The 26,672-nt window shown below is 43.1% G+C and overlaps 2 protein-coding genes across 3 annotated transcripts in view; both read left to right on the plus strand.

The window, feature by feature from the left end:
• Positions 1–2: 2 nt before the first annotated feature.
• C1QTNF9B (C1q and TNF related 9B) lies at positions 3–7,589 on the plus strand. Of its 2 annotated transcripts, XM_060194708.1 has the most exons (5): positions 3–128; positions 789–894; positions 5,430–5,609; positions 5,699–5,761; positions 6,817–7,589. In XM_060194708.1, exons 3-5 carry the CDS (start codon positions 5,450–5,452, stop codon positions 7,587–7,589), a joined length of 996 nt encoding a protein of 331 aa, XP_060050691.1. In that variant the 5' UTR covers positions 3–128; positions 789–894; positions 5,430–5,449. The 2 variants fall into 2 exon arrangements, with proteins under 2 accessions (XP_060050691.1, XP_007533750.1); XM_007533688.3 differs by lacking the exon at positions 3–128 and having other exon boundaries at positions 687–894.
• A 2,600-nt stretch (positions 7,590–10,189) lies between these two features.
• The window catches only part of MIPEP (mitochondrial intermediate peptidase), a 135,602-nt gene continuing 119,119 nt past the window's right edge, over positions 10,190–26,672 (plus strand). Inside the window, exons 1-7 of the mRNA XM_007533689.3 lie at positions 10,190–10,376; positions 12,686–12,859; positions 17,956–18,044; positions 18,591–18,677; positions 22,635–22,698; positions 24,550–24,732; positions 25,390–25,546. Of these exons, the coding sequence (XP_007533751.1) occupies positions 10,206–10,376; positions 12,686–12,859; positions 17,956–18,044; positions 18,591–18,677; positions 22,635–22,698; positions 24,550–24,732; positions 25,390–25,546 (925 nt within the window). The 5' untranslated portion in view covers positions 10,190–10,205. The remainder of the gene's footprint in view (positions 10,377–12,685; positions 12,860–17,955; positions 18,045–18,590; positions 18,678–22,634; positions 22,699–24,549; positions 24,733–25,389; positions 25,547–26,672) is intronic.

Here is a 26,672-nt window from a genome sequence, read left to right on the forward strand (position 1 = left end):
TTTATTTTTTAAGATTTTTTAATCTTTTATTTATTTGATATAGACAAGTTGAGAGAGGAGAGGGAGCTAGAGATGAAGAGAGACACCTGTTGCAGTGTTTCATCATTCATGAAGCTTTTCTCCTACAGGTAAGGACCAGGGACTTGAACCTGTGGGTCCTTGAAGATTTATTTTAGTAATGAGAAAGAGATAACTACAGCTTGAGGGTCCAACAATTTATCTGCTTCGCCACCTCCTGGGTTGCTCTAGTTTTTTAATAAATCTGTTCTATATCTCAAGTGTGGCAATTCTTCCAGTGCTTAGAAATGCAGCTAGGAACCCCCTGCACCACCATAAGCCAGAGCTGAGCAGTGCTCTGGTTAAAAAAAAAAATTTAGAAAAAAAAAGAAATGCAGCTAGGTGCAGTGGAGGTTGGAAGTTTAGAATTCTCTTAAAGAGATATACATAAAATAAATATCACCCAGGTTCTGAGGCCCATGAGATGGTACTTCAGTGTACTCCTTTCATGCAGTGAGGGCCAGGCTTGAGCACTGGACCTTGAAGTATAAGATTCCAAGTTCAATACCCATCACCACATGTGCCAAGTGATGCATCGATTCTCCTTTCTCTCATGTTAATAAGTACATTTTTTGAAAAGAGAGGGGCACAGAGATAGCTAATCTTCAACACCAACTGGCACTGGGAGATCATAGACGGCACTACCTGGCTCAAGAATTGCTGCAAATTCTGAATTTCTCCAGAGACAGTTCAATTTTGACTGGCTCCCGCCCCTTCCTGCTGTTTTGCAGCTGGACCCCTGGGGAGTTCATGGCAGGAAGGAGTGACCTAATTTAGTTTGCTCCTGACCCCTGGTCCCCACAGCACATGGGGACAGCCGGCAGTCTGGGGGTACAGGTAGGTAAACTGGGAATTGGGACCCTGATGTGGAGTTTCAGACTTGGGAGCCCAGTGTGAGCTGTGAGCTGGAGAGTCACCTGCAAAGATGGCAATGGAGTCTGGGCAGACAGAGCCAGCCAGTGCCAGAACTGAGTTCTGAGGAAGAAGCCTAACAGGAGGTAGATGCTGAGTGTAAGATTCTTCTGAGCAGTTCTGCAAACTAGGGTCCTCAAAGTGATGAGAACAGTAGCCTTCCTAGGGGACCTCTTAGTCCATTATTTTGCACATGATGAAAGGTGTGCATTTTAATAATCTTGGATAGACAACTCTAGTTATTTATTTACTTTTTTGCCATGAGGGTTATTGCTAAGGCTTAGTTCTTGCCTGACTCCACTGCTTCTGGTGGCCATTTTTTGTTTTCCTAGATAGAGGGTAAGAGCCAGAGAGAGAAAGAGAGAGAGAAAGAGAACAAGGAGGAGGAGAAATACTGTAGCACTGTTCCATGGCTTGTGAGGCTTAACCTCTCCCCTGTCTCCCAGTGGAGGTGCTTCTCTTGTGGTGACCTGGAGCTCAAACCCAGGTCCTTGCACATGATGATGTGTGTGCTCCACCTGCCAGCCACCCCTCCTCAGCTATACTACTAAACATAGTAGTTTAAGATCAGTCCCTCAATAGAGGGTGAAGAAGTAATAAGAAAAATGTACAATGTGATAGTTCACCAGGTAGAAAGCACATACTTTGCCATGTGCAAGGACCTGGGTTTGAACCCTTGGGCACTACATGGGAGCACAGGAAGAAGCTTCAGAGATGAGCAGTGGAGCAGTGTTGTTGTGTCTCTCCTCTATGTCTCTTTTTCCCTATCTGAAAAAAAAAAAAAAAGACTCCACTTGGAGTGGTGGAATCATGCAGGTATGAAGTTCTAGCAAACCCCTGACAGCAAAGGAGAAACAATAAAGTACAATGTGGGGCACACCTGGCTGGGTGCATGCATTATCATGCACAAGGATCTGAGTTCAAGCCCTGGTCTCCACGTCCAGGGGAAGCTTGACAAGTGGTGAAGCAGTGCTACAGATGTCTCTCTCTCTCTCTCTCCCTTCCCTCTTAATTTCTCTCTACCTCTATTCAAAATAAAAAAAGTATAAATGAGTACAAATTTGAGGAAATAAAGTACAGTGTATAGAGTGAGTGAAATAAGATATTAAGTGAAGTTAGCGTAGAAGTGTTTAGATTTGTAGTCACATCTGAAAAGGATGTTGGGAGGAGTTTTTTTCTTTGCTTGCTTGCTTGCTTTCTCAGCTCTGGCTTATGGTGGTGCTGGGGATTGAATCTAAACCTTGAAGCCTCAGGCATTAGAGTCTGTTGCAGAACCACTGTGCTGTCTCCCCCAGCCTGAGAGCTGGCTTCTCACTAGCATTTTCTGCACTCAGAGGGTGGGAGCCCCAGTAAGGCAGTTCAGCTGGGTTCTGACAGGTCTACATCATCTCAGCGTGTGCCCTTCACCTTGTGAACTAAGGATACAACTGATCTTAGTGAAAATTACAGGATGTCGGGGAGCGGGGAGCTTAGAGTAACTTTTTCATTGTTTAAAAATAAATGTTTAATTTGATAAGACAAATTGAGAGGAGGAGAAGGAAGAGGAGGAGGAGGAGAGAGAGATTGGGGGCTGGCAGTGCCATACCTGGCTGGCACATTACAATGCACAAGGATCCAGGTTCTAGCCCCCAGTCCCCACCTGAAGAGGGAAAGCTTCGAGTAGTGAAGCATGGCTACAGGTCTCTCTCTGTCTTTCTTCTTCTCTATCTCCCTCTCCCATCTCAATTTCTTTTTAAGATTTTTAAAAATCTTTTTATATTTATTTGTTTTCCACTTTGTTGTCCCTGTTTCTCATTGTTGTTGTAGTTATTGTTCTTGATATCATCATTGTTAGATAGGACAGAGAGAAATAGAGGAGGGGAAGACAAAGAGGAGGAGAGAAAGATAGACACCAGTAGACCTGCTTCACCGCCTGTGAAGTGAATCCCCTGCAGGTGGGGAGCCGGGGGCTCGAACCAGGATCCTTACGCTGGTCCTTGCGCTTTATGCCACATGCTGCTGTGTTACCACTCGACTCCCTTCTTTTTTTTTTAAACTTTATTTATTCCCTTTTGTTGCCCTTGTTTATCATCATTGTTGTTGTTATTGCTGTCATTGTTGTTGGATAGGAAAGAGAAATCGAGAGAAAAGGAGGGGAAGGCAGAGAGGGGGGAGAAAGACACCTACCGACTTGCTTCACCACCTGTGAAGTGAACCCCCTGCATGTGGGGAGCTGGGGACTTGAACCGGGATCCTGATGCCAGTCCTTGCACTTTTTGTTCAAAATCACTTGTTGAAGGCTATATGTTAGCTACAAGATACAACTGCACCAAATACAATATCTGCATGTACTTAGTATTGGAAGCTATGAAAGGTACTAAAGAAGGAGACCTACTTTTTTTGTTTACTTGCTTGCTTTTTTATTTTTGAGAATTAAAGAGGGAGATAGAGAGGAAGAGAAAGGGACACCTGCAGTCTTGCTTCACCCTGCAGGTGGGGACAGGGGCTTGAACCTAGGTCCTTGAGCATGGTAGCATGTGCACTCTACTGGGTGCACTACTGCCAGGTCCCAAGCTGTTTGTTTTTATTTCAGCTCTTCTTGAGCAGGTGTTTTGTCCTAATTTCATGCCTAGATGATCTCAAGACTTTCTAATTCCTGGAACAAACATAACACATATTTGGAAAACATCAAAAAGGGAAAATACAGACCTCTTCACAGAAGTTAGTCTGTGTAGTTTAGATCTGATTATTACTACACACTTCTGAATCAAACAAGAGAGACCCCTGCAAATGGAATTTACCTCTGAGAAAACCTAGTTTGGTTTCCTCAAATGGCCCAAGTTTGTGATTTCAAAGCTAGTATTTCCATTGCCAAAAGGACTCTATTTGTATCAACACTGATCTTGAGCTATTGAGTGGTTCCGATAAGATGGAGATACCATCCTTCAGGGGAAAAAAAGAGGAAAGAGAAAAAGATGGAAAATAAAAGGAATGAAAAATGAAGGAAGGAAGGAAGGGTGGGAGAGAGGGAGGGAGGCAGGAAGGAAATCACATAACCACATATCTTGGTTTAGGAGGTGGCACAGTGGACAGATAAAGCGCAGTGGATGGATAAAGCATGAATGTGATCCTCAGCATTATATGAACCAGTAATGCATTGGTTCTCTTTCTCTTTCATAAATATGTAAAAAAATTTTTTTTCTTAAACTACATATCGAGGTGTGCTGACAGTTCTTTGGAAGTATGTAGAACTGTACTTTGTACAACAGCAACCCTGATATCAGTATGTACATACACATACCATATGTATCTATTTTGGGGGGGCCAGGCAGTGGCACACCTGGTTGAGTACATACATTACAGTGCACAAGGGGTTCAAGCCCCTGGCTCCCATCTGCGGGGGGGGAGGGGGAGTTGACAAGTGTTGAAGCAGGGCTGCAGGTCTCTCTCTGCCCATCTTTCCCTCTCTACCTCCACTTCCCCTCTCAATTTATCTTTGTCTCTATCCAGTAATAATAATAAAAAAAACGTGTATCTTTTCTTTCTTTTCCTCTTACTCTTATTAGGTGTCATCATTGACTCTTCCTCCTCCTTCCTCTTCTTCTCCTTCCCCTTCTCCATTACCACCTACTCCTCCTTCAGATTTCAGATATGAGAGAGGAGAGACACCACAGCACCACTCCACCACTTGTGAAGTCTCTCCCCTACACCACTACCACCACAGGTGGCACCCATGTGGTGGCCAGGGCTTGAAACCAGTTTGAGGCACATGAAAGAGTGGGTGCTCTACTGAATGAGCCATCTCCTGGCCCCTAAAGTGCCTATTTCTTTCCATTCTTTGGGGTACACCTCAGAGAAGGGAATTTGTGAGATCCAACACTAATTCTGTGCCCTTGCCTACATATGTGATAGAATCCACTCTGCACAGATAACATGAGAGGTCTGTAAGCAAAATCACCTCTCTGCCTTTAACAAGTGACCTGTCCCAAGGGAATGGAAAAGGAAAGTCCTCCCACATGAAATCAGCCTCTCCCCTTGACAGTTCACTAGCAAGAGTGACTCTGTGGGACCAGGTGGTAGAACACATGGTAGAGTGCACAGATTACCATGCACAAGGACCCAGATGCAAGCCCCTGGTCCCTGCCTGCAGATGGTGATAAATGGTGAAGCAGAGCTACAGGTGTGTGTGTGTGTGTGTGTGTGTCCATCCCCTGCCCTGTCAATTTCTAGTTCTACAGAAATAAATAGAGTGGCTCTAATTGTACATGTCTCTCCCAGAGACAGAGGAGGAACCTTCTCAGCTCTGAGCAGGGTGGCCTGCTTCCACCCCCCACCTCCACTGACATGCCTGTCTCTCCTCATTTGTTCTGCTCCAGAGTGAATGAAGAAGGAGGGAATCCATGCCTCCACTGCAGGGGTGGGGGGCACCTGTGGTCCTAGCAACAAGCACCCCTCCCTAGCCTGTGTTTCCTTCCCTCCAGCTCTAACCAGCACTGGCACCATGAGGTTCTGGTGGCTCCTGCTGGTCACAGGCATCTGCGGCCTGAACTCACAGGACACATGCAGGTCAGGACAGCCTGGAGTTCCTGGGAGCCCCGGGCACAATGGCCTGCCTGGAAGGGACGGGCGCGACGGAGCTAAGGGCGACAAAGGGGACACAGGTGCTGTTCATGACCTTTCCTGAGCCCCAAGTAAGCCCAGAGTACAGGGGCCGTATGCCCACCCCAGCTTTCCTACTCTCTTCTTCTAGGAGCCCCAGGGCTACCCGGAAGTCCTGGCAAGGATGGGCCACGTGGGGAGGCAGGACAGCCAGGTGAGAGACCTGGGCTCCCCTCTGAGCTTCTGGGCACCAGCCCTGCTCACAGGACTGCTGTGGTGACTGCTGTGCATGGGTGGCAGTGGGTGGTCACAAGCAGGGAAAAGGCCCTTTGTGCTCCAGGTTCCCCATGCTTTTCATGGTGCTGACTCAGCTAATGAACCCAATTTATGTACTTATATATTTGCTTATTTTATTTTGTTTTACTTCATTTCTTTACCAGGGCATTCCTTAGCTCTTGGCTATGGTGCCACAGGGGATTGACCCTGGAACTTTGGAGCTTCAGGCACCAAAGTCTCTTTGCATAACCATTATACAATTTCCCCTGCTCTATTTTTATTTTTTAAAGACAGATCTGGAGACAGCCAGGTGGTCATGCACTCGGTTGAGCACATGTTCAAGCTCCCGGTTCCCACTTGCAGGAGGAAGAAGCTTCATGAGAGGTGAAGCAGTCCTGCAGGTAGTTTGCTCTTTCTACCTCCCTCTTCCCTATCACTTTATTTCTGTCTCTATCCAAAATAAATAAAAATATTTGGAAAAGATAAAAGAGTAGCAGAGAGAGAGGAAAAGGGAGAGGGAGAGAGAGAGAGGAAGAGAGAGAGAAAGAAATAGACCAAAGTTCCCTCCAGTACAGTGGGGGCCAGACTCAAGCCTGGGTTACATACATGGCAAAGCAGTGCACTATGCAGGTGAGATATTTTGCTGGCCCCTGAGTAAATGAATTTTTTTTTCTTTCTTCCTTTCTTTTTAGGATTTTATTTATTTATTATTGAGAAAGAAAGGAGAGGAGAGAGAAAGAACAAGACATCACTCTGTCTGGTACATGTACTGCCAGGGATTGAACTCTGGACCTCATGCTTGAGAGTCCAATGCTTTATCTACGGCACCATGTCCCGGACCACAGTAATGGCTAAACTGAACATGTTCTGAGCCTAGGACCTGGGGTGTGTGCTCACTGGCAGAAATTCTAGAGTTGTTTTGCAATAGCTGGAACTTCAGTGGCATTTCCCCCTTTGAGTTCTCTCTCCTGTCTCTCTCTCCCCCCCACTCAGGAGCAAATGGAAAAGTGGAGGCCAAAGGCATCAAGGGAGACACAGGCACCAGAGGCCCCCCAGGAAAGCATGGGCCTAAAGGGATTATAGGGCCCCCAGGGGAGCGAGGCCTGCAAGGAGAGACTGGCCTTCAGGGGCACAAGGGAAACAAAGGGGATGTGGGCCCTATAGGGCCCGAGGGGCGTAGTGGGAACCCTGGACCTTCAGGGCCCACTGGCACTCGAGGCCCCGAGGGTCCCATTGGGAGGCCAGGCCCCAAGGGAGAGGCAGGGCCCCTGGGGCCCCAAGGTGAGCCTGGGCCAAGAGGGGTGAGAGGCTGGAAGGGGGAACGGGGAGAGAAGGGAAAGGTGGGGGAGACACCAGTGCTGGCCCGAAGCGCCTTCAGCGTGGGGCTGACAGTGTTAAGCAAATTCCCTGAGCCCAACATCCCCATCAAGTTCGATCGCATCCTGTACAATGAGCAAGAGCACTACAATGTGGCCACTGGCCGCTTCACCTGCCACTTGGCCGGCCTGTACTTCTTCACCTACCACCTCACCATCTTCTCCCGCAATGTGCAGGTGGCCCTGGTCAGGAACGGAGTCAAGGTGTTGCACACCAAGGACGGCTACACAGGTGCTGAAGACCAGGCCTCTGGGGCCACCTTGTTGCAGCTGAAACTGGGTGATGAGGTGTGGCTGCAGGTGATGGGTGGTGAGCGCTTCAATGGCCTGTATGCAGACGAGGATGATGACACCACCTTCACTGGCTTCCTGCTATTCAGTGGCCAGTAATAACTTGCCGGGATAGCCTGAGGGTACTTCTTCCCGAGCTAGTGCTCTCTGGCTTGGAGAGAACTCAACTGGAGCCGATCTAGGCTGCTGCGTGGGAGAGGGATCAGGAACTCGTGCCGCAATAACTTCGCAGGAGATACACTCTGGAACTCTTGGAGCCGGAAAGCAATTTCCAAGTGTCTTTAATCAGAAGATGAGCTGTTTTTATACTCTCCAAGTAGGGTGGAAACAGGATGTGATATAGAGAGGGTGGAGAGAAAAGTGACTGGTGAAAATCAGAGTGTGACAAGGAGGGGGCGGAGCAGGCGAGAATCCTATCACTGAACCACCAATGCCCTGGAGGGAGTGCTTTATGTAAATGTAAAAGTGATTTATGTAAATAGACCAAAGCTTTGAATGGGATTAAATCTATCCCTATATAGGCATATGGTTAAGCAGAAGCCAGGGGGAGCTGGCATACTATCCAACAATAACTAACCATGTCCACTGCATTGCCTCCCTTCTCCTTTACCTTCCCCTCTCCTCTGTCAGCATCTTCCTTCCTTCCCTCTTCTTTCTGTTTTCTTTTTCTTTTTCCTTTGTTTTCCTTCTCGTCCCTCTCCTTTCCTTCATCTCCTTCATTTCCTTTTCCTCTTCTTCCCTCTGTTTCTCTTTTTCTCCTCCTTTTCCTCGTCCTTCTCCTCCTCCTCCTCTAGAATGCTGCTCAGCTCTGGCTGCTGGTGGTGTTGGGGACTGAACTTGAGTCTTTGGCTCTTGTGAAAATCTGTTGCAATGAAGTGCTATGTTCTCTCACTGCCCTGTGGGAGTATGTGGAAGCCTAGCCCAGCACCCCCCAGCATGGCCTTTGTGAACACACTACCAGATACTGTGCCTTGATGGTCACTCTCCTTTCTGTCACACTCACAGGAAGGAAGGTGACAGTGGGACAGCTATTCTCTGGGCTGGTTTTGTGTGGCTCTTGTATCTTGTCACCAGTAAATTTAAACACACTTGCATTATCTTATGTAGGCACTCCATCTCCTAATTTCTATCATTCCCATGTTCGGGAATCCTTTGTCTACCTGTGTCTTATGACTATGTTAGTACTAGAAGGTGCTTTATGATTATTTATCTGGGGTCTTCCCGCCCAAGGGTGTTCATTGCTAGGACAGAGTTCTTCAGATAGAGAGAGAGACAGAGGGAGAAAGGGAGAGACACCACAGCATGGAAGCATCCCCAAGTATGGTGGTTCATGGCAGAGAGGGCCCCTCCCAGTGAACTGCCATCCCAGCCCATGACTTATCTTTCATATAGATTACTGAGGACAGCAGGGAGGAAGAAAAGGACCATGTTTATTCCATGCTGTGACTCATAAGGGCTGCTAAGTTGAGGACAGTGACATCCCAGGAAGATTTTTTTTCCCACTTACTTATTTTACTGGAACCAGAACCTGCAAATGTGTGATTTCACAGCTCCTGGCAACTCCTCCCCCCACCCCCCACTGAGCTAGAGAAGAAGGAGGAGGAGAAGGAGAAGAAAAAGAAGAAGAGAAGGTTTACTGAGAGTTGTCTGGTCATTATCACAGCTCTGACATGCAGTCAGACCATGTATTTAATTCTTTAAAAATTTTTAATTTTAATCATGCCATTAAATGGTTAAATATCATTGAATATGTTAAATGGGGGGGATAATGGTTTACAGCACTGTTGTTGGCACATGGGTACCATTTCTCATCTCCCTGTGACAGGTGTCTCCAAACACACTTTCATTCCCAATTTAGGTCCTTTATTTACCTTCATTGTGCACCAGGGCGCCAAAGATCCCCACCGCCCACTTCTCCTTCCCCAGAGTATTTTGCTTTGGAACATGCCAAGTCCATGCTGAAACTCCCTATTAAAAATTATTTTATTTCAATGAGTGAGAGAGGGCTACACACAGAGAGCAGGGGGGTCGGGCGCTAGCGCAGCAGGTTAAGCGCACGTGGCGCAAAGCGCAAGGACCTGCATAAAGGTCCGGTTCGAGCCCCTGGCTCCCCACCTGCAGGGGAGTCGCTTCACAGGTGGTGAAGCAGGTCTGCAGATGTCCATCTTTCTTTCCCCCCTCTGTCTTCCCCTTCTCCATTTCTCTCTGTCCTATCCAACAACGACGACATCAACAAAAACAATAATAACCACAACAACAATAAAACAAGGGCAACAAAAGGGGAAATAATAATAAATTTTTTTAAAAATTCAGAGAAAGACCAGAATTACTCAGCTCTGGTTTATGGTGGTACAGGGGATTGAGTCTGGGGCATGGCCGGCATTAAAATCTTTTGCAGAATCATTATGTTGTCTCCCCAGCCTAGCTCAAATTTTCTAGAGACTCAAGCACTCAGTCTTCCCTGGAAGAATTCCTCCCCTAGTGAGAGTGGATCGATCCTATTCAGTACGTTGGGAGGGAAGAGCAAACTTCCTCATTCTCACCTCCAAACACCAGAGGGCGCAAGGCCGCAGGGGCTGCCTAGAAGGAGGCGAGGCGACGCTCTTGCCTCGGGCACGCCGACGTGCGCTTCCGACCCAGAAGTCCCGCAGCCACGTGACGCGGCGTGCGCAGTTGCTTAGGAAACGCGGCGGCGGGTGTCCTTGCGGAGCCGCCATGCCGTACGCCGCGATGTGCGGCCGCCTGGGCCCGGTGGCTGCCGGGCTGCGGCGCTTGGCTGGCGCGGGGCGCGGGGCGCGGGCTGTCAGCACCAGCTGGGCTCCGGTGGGCGCCGCCTTCAGCGTGAAGCCGCAGGGCCGCCGCCTGGACTTGTTCGGGGAGCGCCAGGTGAGGGGCTGCCCCCGCTCCGAGACCCACTCCCGGGGGTTCGGCGAGGAGCCCCGCCCGCGGCGCTGCGCGGCGCCCGCTTCCGGTCCGCGCGTGCTGGCGCGGTGGGGGCGGGGCCTGAGAGCTAAGTGGGGACCCCGGGGGCCTGTCTGCGCGGCACCTCGCGCGCGCACGAGGATCTGACAGCTGATCTTGGGGTCCTGGGAGCCGACTCACTTTTGAGGCAGGCAGGAGCCCTAACTGGTGACAGCACAGGCGCTGTCACGGGGTCTTTTTGCAAGAATGCTCTTATATTCAGGTTTCCTGTAATGCTATCAGGGCACACATCACCCCCCGCCTCCAAGTTTGGGGCTCAGTTTTTAAAACTCAGAGCTGTTCTTTTTCTTTTCCACTGTATTGACGAAGGTGGTTTACAGTACAGAGCCTGGTGGTGGTCACCTGGTTGAGCACAAGTCTTACAATACAGCTGTTGACCCATAGAAGCTGTGATTTCTATTTATTGATTTACTTTGGATAGACACAGAAATCCGAGAAGGAAGGGGGTGATAGGGAGAGAGACATAGAAACGCCTGCATCCCTGCACGTGGGGGCCGAGGGTCGAACCAGGGTCCTTGCACATGGTGACATGTATGCACTTAACCTTGTGCATCACCACTGGGTCCCCCCCCCCCTTGTGGAGCTATTACTTTCTTCCAGGGGAGGCCCCCTGACTAGATGAACTGGTTCCTTGGTTTGTCCACATCACCCAGCATGGTAGGGCATTGAATACGCTCTCATTATTTATTGAATTGCTGGTGAAAGGAAGGTTCCCCCGTTGCCTGTTCTTCCATTCCCTTTGTGGATTTCCTCCACTTCTGGCAGTGACTTAGATTTTTGCCTTTCGTTTTCATTATGTCATGAGCTGCCTCACAAAGAGGAGTCTAGAATCTGGTAGTAAGCCTCAGAGTGCAAGTATTTTTCTTATTTTACTCCTGCCACCAGTGTTGTCTATTCTGAAGTTATTTTTGTATGAAATTTGCTTCTCAACATGTACTAGAGGCATGTTGGATTTTTTTCTTAAATGTTATACCAAGTGTCATTGAACAAGAAGATAGTTATTCCCAGTAGATTAGTAATTAAAAATCTTTATTATTGAGAGAGAACCAGAACATCACTCTGGCACATGCAATGTTCCATATGTATATTACCTCATTAATTTTTCTTCTTATTTGACAGGACAGAGAAATTGAGAGGGGAGTAGGCAGTAGGGAGAGATACTTGCAGACCTGCTTTACCACTAGTAGGGACTAGGGACTTGCTGATGGTAACATGTGTGCTTAACCATGTGTGCTACCATCCTGCCCCATTTTATTCTTAAAACCACCTTCAGTTAGGGTCTACTAACAGCTAGGTTTTGAACCCACATTCTGTTTTGTTTTTAAAGGGGTAAAAAGTGAAGAGAAATGACAATCTTCAAGCAAAAATTTTAACTTTTTAAATATTTATTACCAGAGCAGTGCTTAGTTCTAGTTTATGGTGGTGCTGGGCATTGACTGGCCCTTTGGTTACTTAGGCCTGAAAGTCTTTTCATAGCCATTATGCTGTCTCCTTAGCTATCAAAACATTTCTTTTTTGTCTAGTTCATGTGGAACCATGTGCAAGAGCTATCAAGTACTATAATGTAACTAAGTCAGTTGCTGATGACAGGGAGTTGATGGGTAGCGTGGAGGGTTGAGTGCATGTGGGCAAAGTGCAAAGACCAGTGTAAGGATTACAGTTTGAGCCCCGGCTCCCCACCTGCAGGGGGGTCGATTCACAAGTGGTGAAGCAGGTCAGCAGGTGTCTTTCTCTCCCCCTTTCTGTCTTCCCTTCCTCTCTCCATTTTTCTCTGACCTGTCCAACAATGATGACATCAATAACAACAACAATAACTACAACAATAAAACAACAAGGGCAACAAACAGGGAATAAATAAATAAATAAATACTAAAAAAGGATTTTTAAAAATCTGTTTAAAAAAAAATATGGGGCTGGGTGGTGGTGCACCTGGTTAAGTGCATGTATTACAATGTGCAAGGACCTGGGTTCGAGCCCCTGGTCCTCATCTGGAGGGGGAAAGCTTCATGAGTGGTGAAGCAGGGCTGCAGGTATCTCTGTCTCTCCCTCTCTAACACCCACTTCCCTCTTGATTTCTGGCTATCTCTATCCAATAAATAAAGATAATAATAATAAAGATGCTGATGAGAACCAAGGCTCCTTTTGTGATAAAAGCCTTTTATACAACAGATCCTGCTCAAGATTATAAATGAAAAATGTTACTTGGATTTCAGGGTCTCTTTGGAGTCCCCGAGCTCAGTTCCCCAGAAGGATTCCGTTTTGCTCAGGAGCACGCACTGCAAAGGACTGACCTGCTGGTGGAGCGTGCATGCTCCACTCCACCCGGGCCCCAGACGGTATCCATCTTTGATGAACTCTCCGACTGCCTGTGCAGAGTGGCCGACTTGGTAAGGCTTGGGATTGCCTTCTCTCTGTTTCTTAAACTTTCAGTTTAATTTAACAAGTGTTGAAGGTAGCTTCTATAATTGCTTCCCCACTGAACACAAGTGTTTACAGGTTTATCCATACTCCCAGCCTGTCTTTCTCTTTTCCTAGTGGGTCAGAGCTCTGGGGAAGTGGGGGTCCAGGACACATTGGTATGTTGTTTGCCTAAGGAAGTCCAGTTGGTATCATGGTAGCATCTAAAACCTGGTGACTGAAAGAAGACTTAATCTTATTTCTAATCAGAAAGTGCATTCTCACACAGGCTGATAAAAATCTGATTTCTCATAACGTTGCCATATTGCAGATGTACAGATAAAAATCATATTAGATGATCCCACTCATTCACAAAGGTCGAGAAAGTAAATAGAAAGGGAAACACATAGTCAGCAATTTGTTTGGCTTTATATGTTAAGCTTCTTATAGTGCAATGCTATGGGGTTGGGTTTGAATGGTCATTTGACAAAGAGTCTTCATTTATGATATCAACTAAAGTTCTAGTAGGATTTTTGTTGTTCTTGTTAGTCATTTAATAATAATTGACAAGATTGTGGGATAGGAGGTACACAGTTCCACATAATTCCCACTGCCAGAGTTCCATATACCCTCCCCTTGATTGGAAGCTTCCCTATTCTTGTTTGTTTGCTTGTTTTTGTTTTTTTTTTCTTTTGCCTCCTACAGTGGAGCTGAAAATCTACCCTTCTCCCCCTCAAAGTTTTTTACTTTGGTGCAGCACTCCAAACTCAGTCAACTTCTTCTTTGTGTTTCCCTTTTATTTATTTATTTAATTTTTTAATAATCTTTAAAAAATTTTTATTTATAAAAAATAAACACTGATAAAAACCATAGGCTCAGTGGGGTACAACTCCACATAGTTTCCACCACCAGAACTCCGTATCAAATCCCCTCCCCTGATAGCTATCCTATTCTTTATACCTCTGGGAGTATGGGCCCAGGGTCATTGTGGGGTGCAGAAGGTGGGTTTTTCTTCCTCACATTCTCTCCACATGGAACCCCCCACCATGTCCCAGGCATTGGGCCTAGGCACTGGGAACACATTCACACATGAGACATCCTCTGATCTCAGGGAGCTTATTTTGGTGCTATTGCTTTTTAAATTTTTTTTTTTAATCTCATAAAGCAACAGACCCTGGTGGGAGCTTTGATTCCTTTTCTGAGCATCTCTCCATTTTCAGATGAAGAGGGAAGGGCAGTTAGAGGCTAAGTGATATGCCCAAGATCACTAGCCAGTTAGTAATGGCGCTGGGTTCTGCAGGCAAAATGGTTACAGCACTGGTGCTCTGACCTGCTGCTCTGTGCCCTTCAAGGGCTGGCTGGATGTACAGGATGGGTAGTCAACCTCCCCAGCTATATATCTACAGCCACATCAGCTGGGGAGTTGTCAAAATAAAGTATTGGGCTCTCAAGCATGGAGTCCTTAGTTCAGTGCCTGGGGAGCATGTACTCCTGAGTGATGCTCTGGTTCATATTCTCTCTCTCTCTCTCTCTCTCTCTCTCTCTCTCATTGATAGATGAATCTTTTATTTTATTTTAATTATGACCAGGATTATAGTTGGGGCTCAGTGCTGATACTATCAATCCATTGCTCCCAGCATCCATTTTTTTCTGTGTTCTTTGTCTAATGTGTGGTATGTAATTATCTTCTATTTGCTAAGGTGCATTTTTATTTTAGTGATGATTCCTTTCATTGTCTAGAAGCATTTCAATTTGATGTAGTCCCATTGCTTTCTTTTTGTTCTTGTTTTGCTTCCTATTGATCTTGATTCTTCAAAGACATTTCCAAATCAAACATTGTGGAGTATTTTGCCATTTTTTTTTTAAATTAATGTCTTGAATGGTTTCTGGTTTAATGTTCGTGTCTTCGATCCATTTGCAGTTGATTTATGCATAGTGATGTGGTCATACTGTTTAAACCCTTTGCATGTTTAGTCGACTTTTCCCAGCACCATTTATTGAAAAGGTCCTCCTCTCTCCAGTTAGTATTCTAGGCCTCCTTGGAATAAATTGTCTATAGGTTGTGAGGGCAAAACATATTTATTCTCTAAATCACTGGCCAGTAATATTGGCTTCTTTTGTGGGAGTGGTAGCTTTAGGAATTTTAACTTACATATTCAAGTATCCACCACCACAAGCAGGACACTTAGTTTGCCTCACCCCACAAATCTCTTTATACTCATCCCCACCTACCTGCTGAGTATTTCCTCATTCCTTCCTTTCTGAAGCAACAGTGCCTGGGGTTTGTTTTACCCACCTTTGATGTTGACTTCTTGATGTTAACTTATGTTCTAGTAGAACACCCTTGTTTTCCCCTTCTCACAGAATTCCCTTCCTCTCATACACGAGTTGAGTAGTGATACTTCTCATATTATGCATATAGTCTGTATAGGGTGCCATTAGGGAAGGAAAAACTACAGGGCTTTTTCCAGTTCAGTGAGATGTGTTGTGGGATCTTTTGGCAGTTGTGGTTTTATGGATTGTACTTCTCTCCCTCCGGTATGTGTGTTCAGATGCTTTGTTTCCAGCATGCCATGCAGGTAATGAACTGAGGGCCTCATATTCGTGTGGGTACTGTAGCGTGGCCTCCTGGCCCAGGTTTTCCATAGTAATGCCATCTTATTACATCAGATGTATCTGTTTATGGATTCAATGTTTATAACTAAGAATTTTGGTAATAAAATCAGGAAATTTTACCTTCTAGTGGCTTCATTTTATATTATACTCACACATGTTCTAGGAGAGTGAGGCTACTTTGCATTTTCTTTCTACAGCGAAGTAGAAATTAATGAATGAGAAAACTATTATTATTTTTTAAGCTAGGGACAAAGAAGCAAAGAGACAAGAGTTAGAGAGTGAAAGAGACTACTACACCAAAGCACCTTCAGTGCATTGAGGGCTGGGTCGTGTACATGGTAAAACAACACTATCAAAGTGAGCTATTTTTGCTGGTGCTGAATGTGAGAACTAAAATCCTATTTATCAGATACTTTGAGGAAAATATTGGCAGAATTTTTTTCTGTCTAAATTTTAAAGGCATCTTCAATGATACAAATCCAATTACGAAGAAGACTAAAACATAAATAAACCAATGGGACTACATCAAATTAAAAAGCTTCTGCACAGCAAAAGAAACCACCACCCAAACAAACAGAATGCCCACAGAGTAGGAGAAGATCTTAAATGCCATAAATCAAACAAGAGGGTAATAGCCAAAATATATGAAGAGTTCATCAAACTCAACAACAAGAAAACAAATGACCCCATCCAAAAATGGGGAGAGAATATGAATAGAATATTCACCATAGAAGAGATCCAAAAGGCCAACATACATAAAAAATTCTTCAAGTATTTGTTGTCAGAGAAATGCAAATAAAGACAACAATGAGATAGCATTTCACTCCTGTGAGAATGCCATATATCAGAAAATGTAGCAGCAACAAATGCTGGAGAGGTTATGGGGACAAAGGAACCCTCCTGCACTGCTGATGGGAGTGTCAATTGGTCCAACCTTTGTGGAGAGTAGTCTGGAGAACTCTCAGAAGGCTAGAAGTGGACCTACCCTATGGCCCTGCAATTCCTCTCCTGGGGATATATCCTAAGGAACCAAACACGACCATCCAAAAAGATTTGTGTATACCTGTGTTCATAGCAGCGCAATTTATAATAGCCAAACTCTTGAAACATCCCAAGTGTCCAACAACAGATGAGTAGCTGAGCAAGTGGTGTTCTGTATACACAATGGAATACTGCTCAGCTATTAAAAATGCTGATTCCACCATTTTCAGCCCATCTTGGATGGAGTTTAAAGGAATCATGCTAAGTGAGATAAGTCAGAAACAGGATGAATATGGGATGATCTCACTCACAGACAGAAGTTGAAAACAATATCAGATGGGAAAACACTAAGCAGATTTTGGACTCAAGTTAGTATATTACACCAAAGTAAAAGACTCTGGGGTGGGTGGTGGGGAGGGTTCAGGTCCTTGCACATGATGGAAGAAAAGGACCTAGTGGGGGTTGAATTGTTATGTGGAAAACTGGGAAATGTTATGCATTTACAAACTATTGTATTTTACTGTTGACTGTAAACCATTAATCCCCCAATAAAGAAATAAGAAAAAAAAAAATCCCACTTAACATAGTTTTACTTCTGGCAGTGGGAACTGTGGCTCAGTTCACTACTGAGTGTGACATAGCAGCCACCACTAGAGTTGCCACTCTTGAGTCTGCTGGACATCCATGTGTAACTGGGAGCACATGCCTTTTGTTTTTTGCAGAAAAGCTAGAAGCTAATCACATTAGTCTTAAAACTGGGTAGTTGTTAATTTTATTTTTTATTAGGCAAAATCACTAAGATTTGTTCTCTGAAACTGTGTTAACTTGTAAGAACCACAATACAAAGAACTTTTTTTTTTTCCCCCACCAAGGTAATTACCAGGAGTTGGTTCATGATGACTGTTGGTCCTGGTGGCCGGTCTTCCTGCTTGCCTGTCTGACTTCCTTCCTCCCTTTTATCCCTCCTAATAGATACAGAAAGCAGCAGAAAGGGGGAGAGAGAGGAAAAAAGAGAAATACCTACATGACAGCTCCAACAGCCGTAAATCTTCCTCCCTGCAGGAGGACATGGGTTTGGACCTGGGTGCTTGGTGGTGTGTATTTTACTGGATGTACCACCTCCCAATCCTGTGAATACTGTTAATTAAAATACTTTAGAGTATTTGAAGCAATAATCTGCTCTTTTGAAGTATAGAATTAGGAAGAGCCCACTGTTATTTATATATGAAGGAGGAACAAGTTGAGAGATTAAGTTTCTGAAAAGTACTTTCTCTGACATGAATCAAACCTGCTTCCATGGAATGACAGAATTCATGAGTGTCGAAGAAGCAGCTGCTTCACTCACTGCTTAGGATACTCTGAGGAGTGGAGACACACAGGTCAAACCAAATGACATATCTTAATACACAGATTTTTCACTTCTACCCTCAGATCCTGGGAGAATGTTTCCCATCGGATTCTCTTGTGTTTTCATCTTTGTCTTTCTTAGGCTGATTTTGTGAAGATTGCTCACCCTGAGCCAGCATTCAGAGAGGCTGCAGAAGAAGCTTGTCGAAGTATTGGCACTGTGGTGGAAAGGTAGGTTTTTTCATCACATTGTCTTAGGTAGCTCACCTGACATAGAGGGATGGTAAGACTGATATTAAATCCCAAGCTTGTGCCTCTGAACCCAATCTTTGGACCTGGCTCAACTTTGTGACCTGACACCACAGGAGGGGGCCTACTAGCCATCTCTGTCAGGACTGCAGGGCCTCTGTGCTTGTTCAGTCTCCCAACCTTACTTCCCCTTTCAGTCAGAAGCACATGGCCACTGGTGGGATTGCTCTAAGTGATGGTAGGCTCAGACCTTCAGTCCCTGTCTTTCTCCCTCCTTTTGGTGGCATTAGTTTTAATCTGCTTACCTTCCATGATAATGCGGCCTGACATGCGGCCTGGCTGCCTGTCCCTGCACTGAGGAGCGTGGTCATGCTGTTCCCTATCTAAATGCAGAAGCAACATGGAGCCTCTGGCCTGTGGGCAACCTCTGGCCTGTGGGCACATGTGTTAGAACTTCACAGTGTTCTTTTGATATTGAGTTGAAGAGAAGGCATTACAAAACCATTTAATTTTCTTGTTATTTTCTAGGCTGAACACAAATGTGGAGTTATATCAAAGTCTCCATAAGTTGCTGGCTGATAGCTCACTTGTGGCCTCCCTTGATGCAGAAACTAGGTTTGTGTCCCTCTGTTTGTTGTGCATATGCTTATGGGGGGTGGGGGGAGGAAGTTTGGCTGACACCCCTCGTGCCACACTGCGGCCCGGGTGGCAGTAGCCGTTCTTTGTGGACTGCATGATAGCTGACCCATTCTCAGGATTCTTCTCAGTACATGCCTCCTCATAGAACATCAGGGCACATTTCACCCACTCACCTTGCTGACCCCTGTGCCTGTTTACTTTTAATTGCGGGCACTTAATTCCTTTGACTACTTGATTCTCCCTATTATTTCCTTCTTTCTGTTACCATATGTGGTTTGTAATCACAAATGAAGTCTAGGGGTCAGTTGGTCCTGGAATCTTGTGTGACTCTGTCACAGACTCTGCTTCTGTAGTGTCATGCGATGTGACAAACACAATGGGGCCATTGCTGGGGGGTTCCTTTTACCTGCCTTCCCATGTAGATGTCAGTGTGGCCTCACTAGTCCTGATGCTCAGAATACTAGTGAAGCTAGATATCCCACCTTCATTATTTGCCTTTGTTACAACTCTATACTTAAGCATTATATTGTCTTCACTAGCAGGACAGTTAAAAGTCTGCATATGTGCCAGACTTATACTGGATTTTTAAATAATAGCAACTGCTTATTAATAGTCTGACTTTACTAAAGAATTACCTTTTCATATTTAATATGTAAAAATTGTAGTGGACATGTACTGTTTTGGCCAGTGATGGAGCTGTGATATATAGCCTTCATGTGTGAGTGTAGCACCACCTGGGTTTGTGTAATAAGCATGAATTCATGCTGATATTTATACAACAAAGCAGTCTCTTAATGATTCACACCACAGAACTTATGACTGTAGTTAAGGGCTGTATAGCTATTTTAGATGCAATGAGGTTGTGCTGATATGGTGAATTAATTGGCATTGCTAAAATCCCAATAGGATTTTTTGTTTTTTATGAGAACCAATTTAGTTGTGCAATGTGATATTAGTGCATTTGTGTTACTAACAAGTCTGGAAAATTGCTCACAACTTCTTTCTTTGGTTAATTTGGTCCTTGTACTGAACTTTCAAGGTTAACATTGTAAAAAAAAGTATAGAAGATACTTGTATAACCCACCTAAATATAAAGAGCTCTAAAGATACTTAAAAAATCATAAAAATGGGAGTCGGGTGGTAGCATAGCGGGTTAAGCGCACGTGGCGTAAAGCGCAAGGACCAGCATAAGGATCCTGGTCCAGCATAAGGAGTCCCCGGCTCCCCACCTGCAGGGGAGTCACTTCACAGGCGGTGAAGCAGGTCTGCAGGTGTCTATCTTTCTCTCCCCCTCTTTGTCTTCCTTTCCTTTCTCCATTTCTCTGTCCTATCCAACAACGATGACATCAATAACAACAATAAACAAGGGCAACAACAGGGAAAATAAAAAAAAAATCATAAAAATAATTTGACTACATCTTGAAGGTTGCTAAATTTATTTCATCCTTTTTCTGTCCTCCAATAGGATTCTTAAAATAGCAAAATGATAAATAATCTGGAAAATGCAGTTGAATATCAGAGTTCTAGAACTTGAAAATGTGAGAAAACATAGAAAAGAAATGAAGGCAAGGTCTTGAAAGTGAATAAAAATGGACAGAAAGACCAAAACAAACAAATAAAAATGTATATAGTCAACCTATATCTAGACCATGGGGACAATTATGACAGTTACCTCTGGAAGAAGATGCAGGCACAGAACTTTGGTGGTGGGAGTGATGTCGAATTATATCCCTATTATCTTAAAATCTTATAAATCACTAAAAAAAGTGACAAAACAAAACTTGAGGTAATAGTCATAGAGAAACATGGCTTTTGTACATTCTCATGAGTATGGATGGCACCCAGGGAGACCCTTAGCTTTGGTATAGGATAAGACAATGACTAATAAAAGTGATTATGGGGAGTTGGGCGGTAGCACAATGGGTTAAGTGCAAAGCTCAAGGACCAGCGGAAGGATCCTGGTTCGAGCCCCCGGCTTCCCACCTGTAGGGGAGTCACTTCACAGGCGGTGAATCAGGTCTGTAGGTGTCTTTCTCTCCCCCTCTCTGTCTTCCCTTCCTCTCTCCATTTCTCTGTGTCCTATCCAACAACGAGGACATCAATAACAACAATAATAACTACAACAATAAAAAAAGGGCAACAAAAGAGAAAATAAATATTTTAAAAAATGATTATGGATTTATTTATCTTTTCGTGACAGGTACTGAATAAAAGAAATGATTTAAACTGAGTACATTAGTACATTTCATCTCATTCTTAGGTTAATTCCTTGAAATGTAGAAGTATTAACTGAAGAGTTAGATTCATTGATCAGTAATTTGCAAACTGATGTATTAACTTTTTTTTCTCCTTTTGAAGAATTTTAGTTGTCTCGAAGAAGGCCACCTACAAAGAAACCTCTTTTACTTGGGATTTTCCCCAAACCATCAAAAGCTCTCTTTTCTGAAAAGAAAAGAAAACACACTTTCTAGAAAGTATAATAGAGGGAAGATCCTGTCATAAGAACAACACAAGTTGTAGTACACCTTGGACTAAACTCAAGAAGGCAAAGCATGTAGAGCCTACACACATACACACACACACACCCACACACACCAGGGAGGTGTGAAAGATGATGTTTAATACTTTCTTAAGTGAGAAGAAAGCCTAGTCACATTTCTCTCTTGGTTTTTAAGTTTAATTCAACCCAAACTATAAGAAAATTTTTGTTGTTGCTGTTGTTACTTAAAAATGACTTTGAAGTCATAGAGAACAACTGTACTGGACTAAATTTCATAGCTTCTTGGAGAATTTTAGAGCATTAATTCTGTTTATTCAAGACATATTGGCATTACAATTAGGAAGATAAACACATCCATTGTAAAAAATCAAAGAATGCCAGGAGAGTATATAAATATTTGGATAATCTAATTCCAAGGAAAAGTAGTTTAAAAAAAAAAAAAGCTTGACTGAGAGAGGTGTTATACTTGAAACTAGTTCCAGGCAAGCAGGGGGATTAAAAAGAAAGAAAACAATTCTCATTAGCCAAGAAACTCAGCTTCCGGCACAGCATCAAAGAAGTTAGTATTTTAAATAGCTGCTCCTCTTTGGAAGAAAAATTGCAAATCTCACACAAAAAGCCTTTGAAAAATTATCCAAGTATAGACTGTTTTATGTTTTTAATTATCAGGATTTGGATGGAGTTGAAATAAGTGAGCAATTATCAATGTGTTCTGTGGAGCAAGGGCTAGGCTCCTACATGAAAAGCTAATAACTACAGTTGCTTTTTCATGTTCTTAATATATGCATTGACCTAAATATTGCTGGGAATGGTCTTACCTCTGAGCCCCTTCAACATAAGCAGCAGTGTAAAGCTCTCAACCCCGCATGAGGAAGCTCTCCTACAGCTTCCATTGTATGACCCTCAGTACAACATACAAAAGTTCTGTGTTCTCCCAACAAGTGTCTTTTCACAAGTTAAGCTGATCTAAGAGTTTAGTTGTGTTGAGTATGCCAGCCACCAATGAAGTGTTTAGTAGCTGTATGTGTTCAGGCTCACCTAGTTGCAGTTAAGTAGCGTGTGCATATATCATGTTGCATTGCATTGTGCACAGCTAAGTGTTTCCTGAAGGAAAGACAGCTGTATGGTGTACTTCCTCTAGAGAAAAGCAACAGGTACAATTGGCCTCATCAGCATACTTACCATTCGTTTGGTTTAACTTAAGTGTATTGTGCAGTTACCATGATGTATAAGATCCCAAGTGAAAGACACATCATTCAGCTTAGATCTGACATCTAAGTTATGCTCCTGGCTGCAGACAAATTGTGTGTGTTGAAACATCAGCCTCATTTTTCAAACTCTTAGGTTGAAAAAGCTGATATATTTAACAGAAACTTTATTTTTGTCAGTAATTATCACTGCTTGTTGTGACCTGGGACTCACTGTATTTTCAGGCGTGTGGCCGAACTGTTTATGTTTGATTTTGAAATCAGTGGAATCCATTTAGACAAAGAAAAGGTAAATTTTTCCTTCTTCACTTTTATTGTGTCATAGCATTTAGTTGTTGTCATTGATTGATATAGTCTATCAATGAGGAAGACAGTTTACTCTCTTAAAAGACAAGTTTACCTACTATAATCTATGTAATCATAAATGCCTATATTTGGGAGTGTTCTTCCCAGATTATTTAATGGTCTCAGAAGAATATGATTAAAATTCCAAAGTAATGGAAATGTGTCTAGACAATTATTTAATAACAATTTCATACACTTGTCAAGAGTTCAGAACACTGTGCATATGTGTCAGAATGGTGAAACGATATCCTCTACAGATTGGTGTAGTCAGGAAATAAAGACAGCTTTTATTTTTATGTGTTTTTAACAGGTGATAAATTCTCTGAAACAGTATTTATTTTTTAAAGTAAAGTCTTTGGGGACATTTTTTTGAAACCATAGAGAAGTTACTAGGTAACTTATTTTTTTGTTGTTATTCCACTTATTACCATTAGGTGGCGGTAAGCAGCCATGTCAGAAATTAAGTAGAGAGATACCTGAACCATGAACAGGTTGGAGTATTTGAAAACTTATAATTCCTATGAACTTTGAATTTTCAGTTTTGAAAAGTTTCTGGTGCTTAAGATACATTTAATATTTTTCAGCACCTTATGAATTGTTCATTTGCTTTTAAAAAATTGGCAGTCTAGCTTAATTTTATATTATTATTTTGGAGGGGTGGTCATGGTATAGTTCGGAGTCTGTGAACAGTTGTTTACACCCATCCTAGAACAATTTTCAATTGATTTCACCTGAAGGTTACTATGAAACTAGGTCCAGATGCCTCTCTATTTTCTAATAGAAAGTGAGCATTCAGTCCTGCTTTAGTAGAAGGTGGAATGGAGTATATGTTTCATGAGGCTCCCTCCAAAAATGTACATTTTTTCTAGAGACTGTGTTTCGTAAGTGCATGACAGCAAGATAAAGCCCACAGAGTGGACACCACCATCCATGTCATCCGTGACTGGTAAGGGCCTGGCCCAGCTGGGCTCAGAGCTGGAAGCTGTGGTCCTGCCCTTAGGCTGCAGTCCTGCTCCCCTCATGCTTGTGCTGTAATCCTGAAGTTTGGGTACAACTAGAGCTTTTAAAGTACAGGTCCTACCTACCAGGAGGTAGTGCAGCGGATTAACCATTAGACTCTCAAGCATGAGGTCCTGAGTTATATTCCCAGCACCACATGTACCAGAATGATACTCCGGTTTGCTCTCTCTGCTTTTCTCTCTTTCATAAGTTATTAATAAATCTTAAAAAAAAGATACAAGCCCCACTATGGGTGTTGATCATACTTCATGAGCTGACTATATTTGCTATACTTCAAATATTTAAATGTTAAGTCTAAAATTATTTTAATTATCATATTGAATATATTCAACTAGCCCACTGTTCTCTGATTCATTTAACTAAGATTTTTTTTCAAGTGACAGGAATATTTTGTAATTCTTAATGTTGTTAATTTTAAAGATCAGTTGTATAACCTGGTTGTAAAATAGGACTCTGGAAGTTACATATATTTTAAAACAGACACACAACAAAACCACAAGGACAATCTTTTTGACAAGATTAGTTATGTTTAGGGTGGTATGGCCATATGCAGAATGGAATTTTTGTAAGAACACTGAATGCCTGTTAAAATAGAATTAACATGCTTATTGTGTATTATTATTATATATCATACCCTGTGACAAAATATATTTAGTATTCATTGTATTTAGTATCTTTCTATATTGTAATTTAATTGTATTTATTCATTTGCCATCTTATTAGGTGGTTAAGTTAATTGTGAAACATTGCTTTAAGTAACTTTAATTTCTCACAGCGTAAAAGAGCAGTGGACTTGAATGTGAAAATCCTGGATTTGAGTAGTGCATTTCTTATGGGCACCAACCTTCCTAACAAGATTGAGAAGCATCTCTTACCTCCACACATCTGCCGTCACTTTGTGCATGCCAGAGATCATGTGCTAATAGACGGTTTACATGCAGAAGCTCCTGATGACTTGGTATGTGTATTCCATACCTCAGGGTCTACCTTGTGTAGTCCCTGAACTCAATGATAATATAATCATACCTGTAGAAATACTTTAGTGTTAGGGCAACAAAAGGGAATAAATATTTGAAAAAAAATTTTAAAAAAATACTTCAGTGTTACTAAACCCTAAAAACCTACCAGTGGCATTATTAACCTGATAAATATTTTGAATGATGAAAATGATTTATTCACATCACATAAAGAGCTGCTTATGCCAAGTGGTGGTATTCTGGATGAGGATGAGTGTATATGTTGCCATGTGCAAGAAACTGCTCAAGCCTCATCCCCATCTGCAGGGGAGAATTTTTGAAAGTGGTGAAACAGTGCTGCAGGTCTCTTTCTCGGTCTGTCTCTCTTCCTGTCTCCCTTCCCTCTTGATTTCTCTCCTATCGAATAAAAAACAAAAGGAGAAAAAGCTAATATTTAAAGCCTGATACATAGCAACAGTGAAAGCTTAGATTACTCTGATTTTAAAGGTGTTCCATGGTTCCTTTATGTCTTTATAGCATATGTGTTGGGTAAAGTTTTATTCCCCCCTGCCCCATAGTGAAATGGTAAGTTATTATTACCAAATAGGACTTTGAATCATGATATTTATATCTTTTGTCATTTACTTTTTAAAATACAGGTGCGAGAAGCTGCTTATAAGATTTTCCTTTATCCTAATGCTAATCAACTGAAATGTTTAGAAGAATTACTAAAAAACAGAGATGTCCTGGCAAAGTTGGTGGGGTATTCTACATACTCCCACAGGGCTCTCCAAGGAACAATAGCCAAGAATCCAGGTAAGCCTGCTTATTGTACTTTTAAAGGATAAAGTACGACTTTAATGGAATTTTCAAATTTAAAATAACTATAAATTAGTGTTCTGTGTTATTTTAAGTGAGGTAAGTCAACAAGAGAAAAACAAGTATGGGATGATCCCACTTATTAACAGAAGTTGAAAAAGAAGAACAGAAAGAGAGAAACAAAGCAGAAATTGAGTTTGGAGTATTGCACCAAAGTAAAAAACTCTGAGGGGAGGGTGAGGATAGATTTTTAGCTTCACTATGGAGGGGTGGGGGTAGGAACACAGACCTTTGGTGGTGGGAATGGTGCTAATATACCCTCCTATTAAAAAACATTCAAGGGTTTGAACAGAGAAGTGGATGGATCTGATACAAATGCTAAATGCAAGTCCTATGCTGATATTGAGATAGACCAGGACCAGGTAGAGAAGCCAGGGTGGAGGAAGTACTTTTTTTTTGTTTATATATTTTTTTTAATAAGTGATTTAATAATGATTTACAAGATTGTAGGATATAGATCCCATCACCTGAGTTCTGTGTCCCATCTCCTCCATTGGAAACTTCACTATTCTTTATCCCTCTGTGTGTATGGACCAAAATTCTTTTTGGGGTACAAAAGGTGGGAGTAATTTTTTGTAATTGCTTCTCTACTGGACATGGACATTGGCAGGTGGATCCATAATCCTGGCCTCTTTTCTTAGTGGGGTAGGTCTCTGGAGAGGAGAGGTTCTGGGACATGTTGGTGAGGTTGTCTGTCTAGGGAAGTCAAGTCAGGATGGAATCACAGTACACTGTTTAGGAGCTGTTGAGCAAGAATCATGATGAGAAAGGTGGCAACATGGGGGTTCATATGATGATGTTGAGTAGTAGGCAATCTAAATACAGAGCCTTAAGAGGTGGGGAGAGAGTGATGAGCTACAGATAAAAATCTGGCTCTTTATAGTCATGTGTGAGATGCCAAGAGGGTGAGTATAGAGGTCGAACAGCTGAGCTCTGGGACCCTCCAGGTTTAAGAGGCCAGGAATGTGAGCACAAACCTAGCCTCCACGAGGGAGTCTGATCGTTGAGAGTGGAAGGGAGAAGTGAGAGGCCTTGTGAAAGAAGTATATTCAGGAATAGACAC

Source organism: Erinaceus europaeus, chromosome 7 (assembly GCF_950295315.1).
Source record: "Erinaceus europaeus chromosome 7, mEriEur2.1, whole genome shotgun sequence".
NCBI classification, from domain to species: domain Eukaryota; kingdom Metazoa; phylum Chordata; class Mammalia; order Eulipotyphla; family Erinaceidae; genus Erinaceus; species Erinaceus europaeus.